Source organism: Cryptotermes secundus, unplaced genomic scaffold (genome assembly GCF_002891405.2).
Source record: "Cryptotermes secundus unplaced genomic scaffold, Csec_1.0 scaffold582, whole genome shotgun sequence".
In the NCBI taxonomy this organism is placed as follows: Eukaryota; Metazoa; Arthropoda; class Insecta; order Blattodea; family Kalotermitidae; genus Cryptotermes; species Cryptotermes secundus.
Genome location: NW_019724752.1, coordinates 547848 through 561033, shown reverse-complemented (window position 1 = coordinate 561033; position 13186 = coordinate 547848). Strand labels below are relative to the sequence as shown.

The 13186-nt window shown below is 34.4% G+C and overlaps 1 protein-coding gene across 15 annotated transcripts in view; it reads left to right on the top strand.

Annotated features, from left to right (window-relative positions):
* Positions 1-7331: 7331 nt before the first annotated feature.
* LOC111862919 (zinc finger protein 271) overlaps positions 7332-13186 on the top strand; it is a 33729-nt gene continuing 27874 nt past the window's right edge. For 3 of the 15 annotated variants that reach the window (XM_033750857.1, XM_023848775.2, XM_023848767.2), the window contains exons 1-4: positions 7588-8447; positions 8638-8736; positions 9488-9624; positions 11363-11488. In XM_033750857.1, coding sequence (XP_033606748.1) covers positions 9502-9624; positions 11363-11488 — 249 coding nt within the window. In that variant the 5' untranslated portion in view covers positions 7588-8447; positions 8638-8736; positions 9488-9501. The other 12 variants (XM_033750851.1, XM_023848772.2, XM_033750852.1 and 9 more) reach the window with 12 other exon arrangements.

Here is a 13186-nt window from a genome sequence, read left to right as displayed (position 1 = left end):
CAGACCAGTCCAGGACTTGAATAGGATGTTCAGATAGTTTTTTGTCCGTTTCTCAATGATTTAATTTCCTTCAATTCCTTATATCCAGGCATTCATATCAGTTGCACCCTGGTATGTTCAGCCAATTTCATTTAGGGCTGATGGCAGTCCCAGACTAACCTACAGTTGATTTGGTAATTGTCAAGTGCCTTGATTGCTGCTTGACTGTCTGGTACAATATAGATGTTTGTACTTCCATAGCCCCTATTAGTAAGCTGTATTGTACAAATCTTAATGCTATGTACTTCTGCGTGGGAACTGTGTTGTGCTGATCGAGGTATGAAGTTAGGCCTCTTGCCAGTATGATTTCTATACACTCCTGGTCAACATTTTTGAAGCAGACTAGGCCCTCATGTCACTTCCCCATTTACTTCTGTCAGCCCGATCTGCGGTTCCTGCCTCATTTCAGAAGACACGTTAGCATAAATATAAAACAATAAGTATAACAGTAAATCTAAAATTTTACAGTAGCCATCTGAAACAATTTTACATAGAATTAATAAAAATATGGTAATAAAAGTAAATTACAACTATTAACTAAATAATGTACAGATATTCATTGGGAAGTTGTTTTGTAAAATTCATCAGTGCTATAAAATGCATGTTCTGTGAGATGGCTTCTCAATAAAGATTTGAATTGCTTAATGTCTTTAGATAACAATTTAATATTCAAAGGTAAGTGATTATAAATCTTGCTTCCAGAGAACAGCACTCCTTTTTGTACTATTGATACATTTGTAGAGGGTAAGTATAAATTATAGTTCATGGAGGTAGGCCTAGGTCCACGGGGGCTGTAGTGCCAAGGAAAAAGAAAGTATAAATTATAATTATAGCGGGTATTAATATCATTAATATCCGTGTTAGATGTAAAGTAATTGTTATTCTTAATAACAAAAAAAAAAAGCAAGGAAAAAATATATTGAGACTGGAATGGCAGTATTTGTAATTTTTTAACAAATCCCGACATGAATGCAATTTGCCTGATCCAGACATAACTCTTATAATTATTTTCTGAATTTTAAAGATACTCATACTAAGGGGGACATTACCCCAAAAGATAATGCCATACTTCAGTATCAAATGCACATAAGAGTAGCAAATCATCTTTATTGAATCTAATGACATAAAGGGCTTTATTGCCCTTATTGCAAAACAGGCCTTATTTAATCTTGATGATAACACAGTAATATGATTCTTCCAAGACAGGGTGCTATCAATATTTATTCCCAAAAATTTAGTGTTAGTAATTAAGGAGTTGTTTGATGTAATTTGAATTTCTATTTCTCTATGCTTTTTTTAAAAGAATTGTAAGAAATGTGTTTTATCATAATTTAGAGTTACTTTTAAACCACATCATCGTTTCATAAATAACTGAAATAATGTTTCTTCTAAATTCTTCAGGACTCGAATTAGATATAATAATACTTGTGTCATCCGCAAATAATATAGGTTGAGCTAATTTCTTTAAGGAAAATTGGAAATCATTTATGTAAATAAGATATAATAGTGGTCCCAATATAGAGCCCTGTGGAACTCCATGTTTGACCTGCTCCCATTTTGAAAATACTTTATTAAGTTTAATATCTTTCATAATTGTTCTTTGATATCTATTTTCAAGGTATGATGGCATTAATTTGAGTGCTGTACCCGAGATTCCATAAAAGTTCATTTTTTGCAGAGTACATTGTGGTTGACACAAGTGCAAAATAACCACCCACATAATTTTTTTTGTCTAGGAAAGTCAGTATATTATTTAGAAGATTATACGTTGCCATTTCAGTGGATGATTCTTTTCTAAATCAGAATTGTTCCTTAACCAAGTTATTGTTCATATTTAAATAGGAGTACAATCTCTTATAAATAATTTATTCAATGATTTTAGTAAAAGTTGGAAGAAGTGAGATAGGTCTGTAATTAGAGATTTCAGCTTTATCACCTTGCTTGTAGAGCGGTTTAACTTCAGAAAACTTCAGTCTCTCCGGGAAAATATCTGTTAGTAGGATCTTGTTACATAAATATGATAAAGGAGACAAGATATACGGAGCACTAGATTTTGTAATTCTTAATGATATTTCATCATAGCCATGAGAATTTTTGGGTTTCATTGACAATATTATTTTTTGAATTTCACAAGCATTCGTATTGCTAAAATTCATCTTTGGAATTGAGTGATAAAATTCTGATGTAAATAAAATAAAATTCTTTGTTATTAACAGAGGGATACACCGAGGATTTATTATAAAGTAATTTTTATCATTTATTTTCATTGTGGTTATATTATCAGTAGGTCCTCTATTATTAGTAATAGTTTTCACAATTTCCACATAGTTTTAGTCTTGTTAGATTTTACTATAAGTGTGTTATAATGTAATTTTTTGGCTGCCGTAATAACCCTGGTCAAAATTCTGCAGTATTTTTTAAAATATTCTTTGACATTAGGATCGTTGCTATATCTGGAAACTAAATATAGTATTCTTTAATTTGCGCATGAAATTTTAATACCAGAAGTTAGCCATGATTTTCGCGCATGTGGATGTTGAAAATTTTTCAAGGGAAAACATGAATTAAACATCTTAAGAAATATGTTCAAAAATTTATTGAAGGCTACATTCACATTTGTTTCAGAAAAAAACCTCTTCCCAATTTTCATAACTTAACAAAAATAAAAATTGACCTATAGTATAATTATTAATAACTCTTTTGTAATAAAATATCTGTTATGGCCTAGAACAGTAATATTATTCAAAACAATGACCTGAGCATCATAGTCTGACAGACCGTTAATAAGAGGATGCACAGAGAATCCATGTAAGTAGCTATTAATATAGATATTATCTGTTAAAGTACAAGAATTATTAGAATTTCTTGTAGGGAAATTAATTACTAAGGAAGCTAAAAGTGAGTTTAAACAATCTTTCCTAGTATTATCATTTAAATAATTTACATTGAAGTCACCACATAAAATTATCTCATTTGATGAATTATACACTTTATTTAATAGTAATTCCAGCTGATTTAAAAAATGAGAATAATTACCTGTAGGAGATTTATATATACAAATAATGATAAAATTTTTAACATAAATTGAAATGTTAAAGCACAAGTTTCAAAGTCCGTCTCTTTATTAAATTGGTCAAATTAATAGCATCAAATTGAAGGTTTTTATGAATAAGAACACATACTCCTCCGTAACTATTAATTTGTCTGCAGAAGGAATTACCCATCATATATTGATTAAAACTATATTATCTATTTCATCTAGTCTCAAGTGATGTTTGAATAAACAAATGATTTGGGGTGCAGTATCATTTAAAGAAATTAAAAAGTCTTCAACTTTATTCTTAATTCCCCATATATTTTGATGAATGATTATTAATTTGTTTTTTTATGGTAGTCCTGCCTAGTTTTGTTAAAAGAATAATAGTCCATCTTACCAATCATATTATGAGATTGATTATATTTATTCATTATGATGGCATGCCTATCAGGTAATTGATTGGCATTTAAGTTTCCCATAGAAAATCACTACATCTAGTAACAGGTATTTTTTGCTCTGACTAGAATTCCTAATGGCCACTTTTACTACTTTACCTTCATACTCAGAATTACCTTTATCTTGCCATTCATTATGCCAATCAAAAGTAATCAGCGAGAGATCTTTCTCTGATTTGAAGAAAGCAGTCTTCTGGGATTTGGCACCGTGTATAAGTGGTGTTAACCGACTTTTCGGAGGAACGTATCGCCTCCATCTTCAGGGTAGAAGAAAAAGTATAAGAAATCTGCAAGCGACAAGACCGTGAGAACGGTAAAAGCAACTGCCAAATCCCAGAAGACTGCTTTCTTCATAGTCACCGCCGTGAAAGCCTCAAATCTTTCTCTGATTTGTTTCATTCTGGTCCATCACACTAACAATATTACAAATGACAAAACAATTCTGTCCAGTGTGACTGTTGAAGCTTTTACTACTTCACGTTTTAGCTCCCTAACATGCTTCAGTCCCTATAGACCATCATCGAAGGGAACATCAATACTTTTAGAAACTACTATTACATTGGGTGTTTTGATTTTTAAATTACATAAATATACAATATTTGTAATATACACTTTATACAAAATCCAAATTTCTTACAACTACTGCAACTATCCTTAATGCATTAAAGTTTTTTCTTTATTTTAAAAACTTTTTGTTATTTAAGTAAAAATTCTTTAACCGAATAGGTTCGTGTCCCTTGTCCTTTCGTTTTTCTTGACGGGGCCGAACTTGTGCCGCCTGTCTTTCTTGGGAAGGTAGTTCTGCAAATATATTATGGGTATTGTATTATTTTAAAAATCCTATTATATATATATATTAAGGAGTTTGTTGTTTTTCGTCCTACCTTATTGTAGTCCTATGTTTGTTCGTAGTGTGCTGTGTTGTTTTTACTGTTCTAATATGTACTGTGTCATGCAATTTATACTTCCTGAGTTTGTGATGTTAATGTGGGTGTGTTCTGATGTTGTATTACGAGGTCAAACATGTTACGTTAGTTATTACTTTCTTTTGTGTGTTTTTGTTCTTCTATTAATTTATTGAGCTTATTAAAATGATATATATGGAAATTTTCTTTTATATTCGTGATGCCTCCTTTTATGGCTTTCTCACTCATTTCCATGATTATTGTCATTGGTCCATACTGGTGTTGTTTATTTAGTATATGTTGGGCGAATGCTGATTCATCTTTATTTAGTCTTATGTTTCTTATGTGTTCTTTATACCTTGTTGTTAGATTTCTACCAGTTTGTCCGATGTATACTTTTTGGCAGCTCTGGCATGTCATTTTATAGATCCCACTTTGTTCATAGGGATTTATTTCTCGTTTTTCATTTATTAGTTTACCTATTGTGTGAGTTGTTTTGAAGGCTATCTTTATATTAATGTTTTTGAATAATTTTTGGATTTTTCGTATGTAGTTTCCTGTATAAGCGACCCATTTTTTGTTCTTTTTCATCTTTATTATCCAATTTACTTTCCTTTTGTTTAAGTTTGTTACATAGTTTTATGATGTCTTCCTTTCTATAGCCATTATTTAGCGTTATATTAATAATAGTATTTAGCTCTTTATTTTTAGCATTTTCTTCGAGGGGTAGTGTGAGAAGTCTGTGTATCCAATTTCTATATGCCACTAATTTTTGTTTCCTGGGGTGGCATGATTTATTATTTATTGTTATGTCTGTTATGGGTTTTCTATATATTTCCATTTTTATTTGTCCGTGTATGTTAAATAGGTTTAAATATTGTATATTTATGTAATTTAAAAATCAAAACACCCAATGTAATAGTAGTTTCTAAAAGTATTGATGTTCCCTCCGATGATGGTCTGTAGGGGCCAAAACATGTTAGGGCGCTAAGAAGTGAAGTAGTAAAAGCTTCAACAGTCACACTGGATGGAATTGTTTTGTCATTTGTAAGAGATCTTTCTGTTCAAAGAGTGGCTGAACAAAAGATGCTAACAAATAAATAGCCAGCCATTTCCCTAATTTACTTCTATGTAGCCCGTGGTTTGTAAATAGCTTTCTATTATTATCGATTTCAATAATATTAGCGTGAGGAAAGGCTTTTGTTAATTTCTTAAATTTCCTATTTAAAATTTATATGCTATTATTCACCGAATTTGCATTCGGCAAGTCGTATCTAAAAGGCACATTCAACACAGCAATATTCATGTGATTGTTAGTTTGTATAAAATTTTGCGATGTTTCTCAAGGTCATACAGAATTCATTCAATTCATAATCATTTGATCCATAACAAATTGCTACTATATGATTATGAGATAAACAATATATGAAGGGTGGACAGAAGGTTTGCAAAGTGTAATCTTGCAACCAACACATATTGTGGCCTGTTGGAGGTGTTTGTTGCTTACTGCTGGTAATGCTGTATGTTGATTCACTATTGCTTAGTGTGTGTTGTGTATGAGTCATTTGACCACGGTCACTCAATCGGAACTGGACAGTGTGACAAGGACATGTTACCAACAAGGAATATAAAAACTTGTCCCATGATGTGATAAGTGTCTTCAGTTTTGTGGAGGCTATACTAAAGAGTAGTGGGATGACAGTAGAAATACCCTACATTTTTAATATTGGGGATTGTAATAAAAATATCATAAACTTATTTGTCCCACCATCTTAACTTTAATGTAGTTATAGTATCAATGTTAAAAAGTGGGTAGAACTAGTGAAGTTTAGCATGTAATCACTGGAATATTTCAGTGTATAACTGCAATAATGCTCTTGGCTTATATTTGGGAGGTGCTTGGTTAGTATCTAGTTTGGGACTTTGGCTGTTCTTATAGTATCTTCTGTAGGTTTCCTCAGTGCTTCCAGGTAAATGCATATATACTGTACAGCCTTATATTGATGAACTACCTTGGAGGTCATGCAAGAAATTCTACATATATTTTATGCTAAAATCATGCCAGTAATAGTGTTCAATGCTGAACTGTTAGAAATTTCCAGGTAATTCAGTCCCTTCAAGGGTACCGTAGACACATTCATTGCCTAATGTATGTTGAGTATATTTTAGGCCCTGCCATTCACAGTGGCTATACAGTCTAAGGCATGACTTGTCATTGCCTGCTCGAACACTGGTATTATGGGTTCGAGTCCCACTCAAGGCATAGATGTCTGTGCGTTTATTCTGTGCTTATGTTGTTCTGTGTGCTAATAGCGGCCTTGTGACAGGCTGATCACCAATTCATGGAGTCCTACTGACTGCGTATAGATTAAGAGACTGAAAAAGTGGCCAAGGTCTGTAGAGCCATAGATATTTTGGGCTCTATGTCATAATCTTGGAGTTTGTGTGTTTTTATATCTGGTGTTGAATATTCTGCTTGTTTGTCTATTTATTTCTTTGGACAAGTCTTACACTGTACTTGGTATTGTAACATTTTGTTAACTGGCATACTTATTCCCAAACGTGACCATTTATAATCCTGATGTTAATTCTCTGTAAACTCCAGTTCATAAACATTCCACACATACGCATTTAATAATGTACTGTGGTACTGAGAAAAGTGATACAGTGAAAAGGTGTGCTACAATTAGTCACGCGAGTATATGTGTTAAATAGAGGATTTAAAATTGCAGCCAGGAAGTTTGTTATTAATTACTTTTGTCATCAGAATAATGCGGGATATGATGGGTGTAAGAGAAAGTGTATGTAGTCAGTCGAAACAGAATAGAAGGCATGAAATGTTTCGGAAACGAAAATCGCAACATGGTTTAATTATTGTACATGTTAGATATGAAATTCTCTCTGTGCAGACAATTGAGAGTACTGGGAAGTAACAATATTTTGGTAGGCGTTTACCGGCTTTTGGAAGGAACGCTGTTGAATTACCGGACTATATGGTGTCACATCCCAGGACAACTTCTCAAAAGTAAATTACATCTCAATATTTTACACCTATATGGCAGCATGTGCAGCAACATTCCATGCTACGATGGGAGAAAGATTGTGTATCACGGCATCCATGGTATGGTATCAAGTAGACTGTGGATACGGAAATTTAGGTTATGTTTTTCGATAAGAAATGTGTTGATGTATAAATTTTCACTAATGTATTATAATTTAAGCATAAATTTTTACTCCTATGCAGTTGCATGATAGTGGATTGTGTATAGAGTGGAACTGGTTTAAGTGCAGTGATGCCCTATTTTTTTCTAAAAAGTTAGCTCTTCGAACTTCGAAAGCTTACACAGCGACTCGAATCGTATTATTGTGAATGGGAAGGGAATCATAGGTTTTGAATTTAAATTTAAATTTAAATTTTATCATCGAAATTCAACCTAAAAGTACCGGTAACTGTCATACCAAGAATAATTAAAAGTATTTTTTGGTCACTTTTGTATGTAGTAATATCCTGTGACAGCAATGAAGGAATTGCACAATTCTGCAGTTAGTAAATAATACATCAATTTCGTCCTTGAGGAGAAGCACTAGATTATACTGTTGAATTAAAGGGCATGAATTTGTCACATTCTGTGGATATGCTGACTACAGAATTTCTGCATTTATTTACAAATGCGAGGGAGTTTATTTGCCTGAGTGGCTTTTCTCCATTTAGCCAAATACAATTATAACATTTATCCTACTTTATAGACAGTCAGTTGAATCTTAGCCAAAACAGATTTTTGATATAGTTCATGAAGACACAGTGTTCAATTTATTCACCATCAAAGGTGAAACTGTTACCTGAGCTAGAAGCTAGAAGTAGAAATGTATGTTTAAATATGTACTTGTGTATTGCACAAGTGCTTAACTTCAAGTCTGTATTGTATGTGAAGGGCACGTGTTATCCAGATGTAGATAGACATGCTTATCTATAAGAGTGGTAGTCCTTACTTCAGTTAAAAATTTATCTCTGTGAGTTTATTCTGTTAACCTTACAGTTTTCTTATGCACTGGAATTCATAATGATGTTACAATTATATTAGTTCCAAATGAATTGCCTGCTTTAACATATCTGGAGGTTCTTTGCTGGCCAGTTCAGTCTAGTTCAAGAACTTCACAATCTACATACGTATGCATAATTCTTTTTTTTTTTGTCCTGTAGCTTATGTAATAATGCTGACACTATCTAGGCTATGCTTGGATGACTGGTGAATGATGAATTGGAAAGGATTTGGAAGGAAACAGTCATGGTTTATTTAAGGTATTTGCATGGAGAGAATGAAGAAACCTATGAAAATTCTGAGTTAGGGTAGCTGGTGTTGTGGCCAGTATTCAAACTGAGTACCCCCTGAATACAAGACTGCAGTGTTATGTCTAAATCATCTTGGTTGGTCTATAATGCTTTCTTCTCTTTGTGACTTCCATGTAGATTTTCCAAACAGAATTTTGTTTGCATGTTTCAGTTCTGTGATACATTCCATATATTGTATGCCATCCTCTGCAAATTTATGACTGAAAGAGTATAGGTGCATTAAAAAACTCTTGGCTTGAAGATGTATTTGGTCATGAGCATTTAGGCTATGTACATCCTCATTTGATGGATAATTGTTATTTGCCAGGAAAGCATATTGCACCCAGAACTGAGTCTCTAAGTCAGGCATAATTTTTGCATTTGGTTTGTGTGTTAGGCTGACTTGTCAGACTCATAAATTAGTGACATAACTTAATACTATTCATTTGTTTGATCAGAGGTTTATTTTCAAATTCTGAAATTTGTTAACAAGTTTTATGTTCTCTGGACACAGTACATGGATTTTACATCATATAAAGTTCATAAATTTCAAGAGTTATTTGTGCTGAATGTGTATCTTTAACAGTAATATACTGCTACTTTTTTTCCATTCAGGTCTAAATTAGAGGAACAGAAAAGGTACACCACAGATACTGACAGAGCATATCTGAGTTCAGAACATGAAATGAAAATGTACTGATAATTAATATTAATATTGCAGTGTAACAGCACAACATGGAGTCCATGAAACCCGAACCTGATGAAGAATCATCTTATCACAGTGAAAATGAGCTGATTGTTGTGAAACAGGATGAGGTGCTTGCAACAAGACATTCCACTGTGAAGACTGAACATGAGGTGAGATGTATGTACACTGGATAACATTGAAGTAACTGTGGCAATTTAATACTTATTTCTAACCCTTCACAAATGGAGGGCCAATTTGATCAACTCAGTGATAATCACGTAGTAAAGCATTTCTTTCAATAGATGGCACCATATATGTTATACCAATGTTTAGAAGAAGTACTTCCAGCCACACTAGGCCCTGGGGTTTACTCAGTATCTAACAGAAATGAGTACAAGGAATTAATTAAATAATTTTCCTGGGGAGTAAAGCACGGCCGGCGCATAAGACTGACAACCTTATTGCCATCTTTAAGCTGATTGTCTAGATAATGTGGGGCCCTCAACGTCTCACAACCCTATGGGCCTTCACAGCATGGTATGGGGATAGATTTTTTTTTTTTACTTTTACATTACTAGAGGAAAACAGATTTGTGCAAGGTGTCTGTTACTTCATAAACAAAATTCATAAATTTATATGAAAAAAGAAGTATATGTAGAACATAGTAATAGTATATTCTCAGAGTTAGGAGAGATGTTCATATATTGCGGGGTAACTGCTATGATGTAATAAGATGTTTATAAGAAAGTACATTGCCTAGGCCATTTTTATACAGGTGCATCAGAAAGAATGCTTGGATTTCACAGGGCAATAAAATTGGTAAGGCTTCATCAAATCCAAATTTTATTGTTAACATCAGATTCACTAATATATATTGTTTATTTGTGGAATACGATATCATCCATATGACGTCCTTGGCTTCTGATACAGATGTCAAGGCGTTTTCTGAATAATTATTCATCACTCTCACGGTCATATCTGGTGGAATCCACGATTTCTTCTCTAATCGCTGTCTTCAGCTCGTCCAGTGTATGTGGTCAATGTTTATAAACTTCCGCCTTCAAATGGCCCCAAAGGAAGAAATCGCAGGGCGCAAGATTGGGCAAACATGCGGGTCAAGGAATGTCACCGCGATGCGAGATAATGTTAGGTTCAACCTAGGTTGAGTCAGTGGCATGAAATGAAACCACCCACTGCAAAACTGTGTTCCGAGTAGGGATCCTATCATGACATCCAAGCTTGAAATGAGTGCGGAAGGCTCGTTGAGTGGCGATCACAGACACTCTATTTTTCAAAAATGTCTCTACGACAAATGCACGCTGTGCACCCGACCACTGCATGTTACCAACTGAAACTGTATTCTCCCACCCAACGGTTGGCCCCACACTCTACGCCTCCCCCCGTAGTGGCGTAACGGTCGTTTGAAATCCAACCATCCTTTCTGATGCATCCTGTATATATTTGATTTTTTTTTTTTTTTCAAAATAAATATGTTGACAAAGGAATACAATTTCAAGTTATCAATACTCGTGACCATTTGAACATGATAAGAGAAAGTATTGTGGGTTTCTCTGTGTAACTGTGCTTATGCCCAAGCAGCCTTGGGATTTCTAGTAGGTATTTTTATGCTGGCGCTTTGCAGTCAAAGGTTTGAACTACTGTGATTGACAGGTGTGTCCTTTTAAATTCTGCTTGGAAGTTTACAACAGGTTGCTTCTTGGTTCTGCAGTGCATGCACAGTGTTTTAACTCTGCTCCTACTAATGTAGTTTATCCAACATTTACTTTTAAGTGGGCCACATATTTTACACCAAACTTTGTTTTTCTCTTCTATTTGTAATGTATGTATTTAGTGGTTCCATAACAAGGTAACTTGCCAAACAGAATTATAACTGTTATGATTTTGCAGCAAAACACTGACACAGTCAAAGTAGAACATAATGTGGATATTCTAAATGAAGATGATTCCACCTGTATGAACAGTGGTGACATCTATATCCCATCTGCTTGTTCCATAGCAAAGGCAGAACCTGAGGTGAGCTGTTTTCCAATGATTTTTCTGATTATCGTTTATGTAATTGTCCTCATCTTTAATTGACATGAAATTTAGGGAATAGTCACAATAATTTAATTTGTCTGAACTGAAGGTTTTTATAAAGAAGCACATTTTCTCCAGCTTTACACTTTAGCTCTGTTGTGGTCCTGCGGTGATTCAGGCCTGGTAGAAGTGGTTAAAATTGTGTGTTGGTTTGTTCTATGTGGTACCATATTTGTGACAAAGAACAGAAATACACCTACAGGTTTGTGAATGAATTGGAGCTCCCCACTAAAGGTCACAGATTCAGAATTAACTATATATTTGCAATACCACTGAACAGATTATTTGAAAGTTTGTCATATTTTTTACAAGGGGTTCCAGAAATGGGTATATTCCTCTCTGAAAATTTTGAAATCAGAAAGCTCTCTGCAGTTATGCCAAATTGTTATTCATTGCAAAGATTGCAATTTCAAAGTTTGGCCTATTAGATGGACTCAAGATGTGAAACAAATAGAATTGTTTGAGACCTGTGAGACGTGTGAGGAATGCAGAAGTCCAAGCCATTAAAGGCATGACACCAGCAGCACTGTCTGTGCCAAAACATTCACTACACACTCTATAGTGGCTGTACAAACTCCATGCCACTGTCTTCATCAGGTGTAACATTACTGTATTCAGTATCAGTTTCACTGCTGAAATGATGTGTTTATGGAATGCATCCTGTGGCGTGATCAAACAAATCAATTATCATGTTCCGTCTAACGCAACACAGACAATGTATAACATTCAGTTTGTTTTATTAAAACCACAATATGTTTCGACCATTTTTTCGGGTTATCATCAGATGAATACAAATGCTTAACACATTCAGGACCGGAGGGGCCAATTGGCCCTCTACGTTTCTATAGCGTTGTGGACCGGGCGGGCCAATTGACCCTTTTCTGACGCGTTATGTTGCAACCGACTATATCTCGCTGTGTGGCCATGTTGCATCATAACTACTGCGTAGTTGACCTCGGGAATGTTTGCTAGCTTAGCCAGTAACATGATCACGCTCATTTCCTGTCACTTCTGCGTGATGCCTCTTCACAAAGGGGAATGTTTCCAGAGATATTATGTGTGCAAGCACTTCTAGGAGCTCTGGTAAGTGTTCTCCAAAAATTTTAGTTCATAAAATTAATTAGGAGATTTTATATTAATTTTTAAAGTGAACAGTGCACAAGTTAGGGTGCTAGGCTTAAAAACCCCGGTCCCCAGGGCAATTTAAATATTTAAACAAACAGTCTGCAATGTGTTAACATGTGCTCTGTTGAATTGCAAAACGCTTTACCTCTCATATGGGCCCATATTTACAATGATTTCTTCTTGATAGTATTGGCAGAAGTAAAAAGTTGGTATGTGGATTAAGTAAAATTGAACAACCCTGGAATGAACTAGGGTAAACGAGTCTGGATCTACAAAGGGTGTGATTCCTTAGGGTTCATATGTGTGATGTTTAAGAATGGACTGATGGATGCTTGCTAGCCTAACTAGGCTATGGTCTTTACCCTTGGAACTGTGTAGCTTAGACTGCTTTGCACAGCAGAGATACAAACACAATTGCTTTAGTTCAGTTCATCTGAGCACTACACAAGTATGCTAGTGGCCATTATATTGCTATACACAGTAGATAGGTCTGTTTCTGCCTCTTTCCCC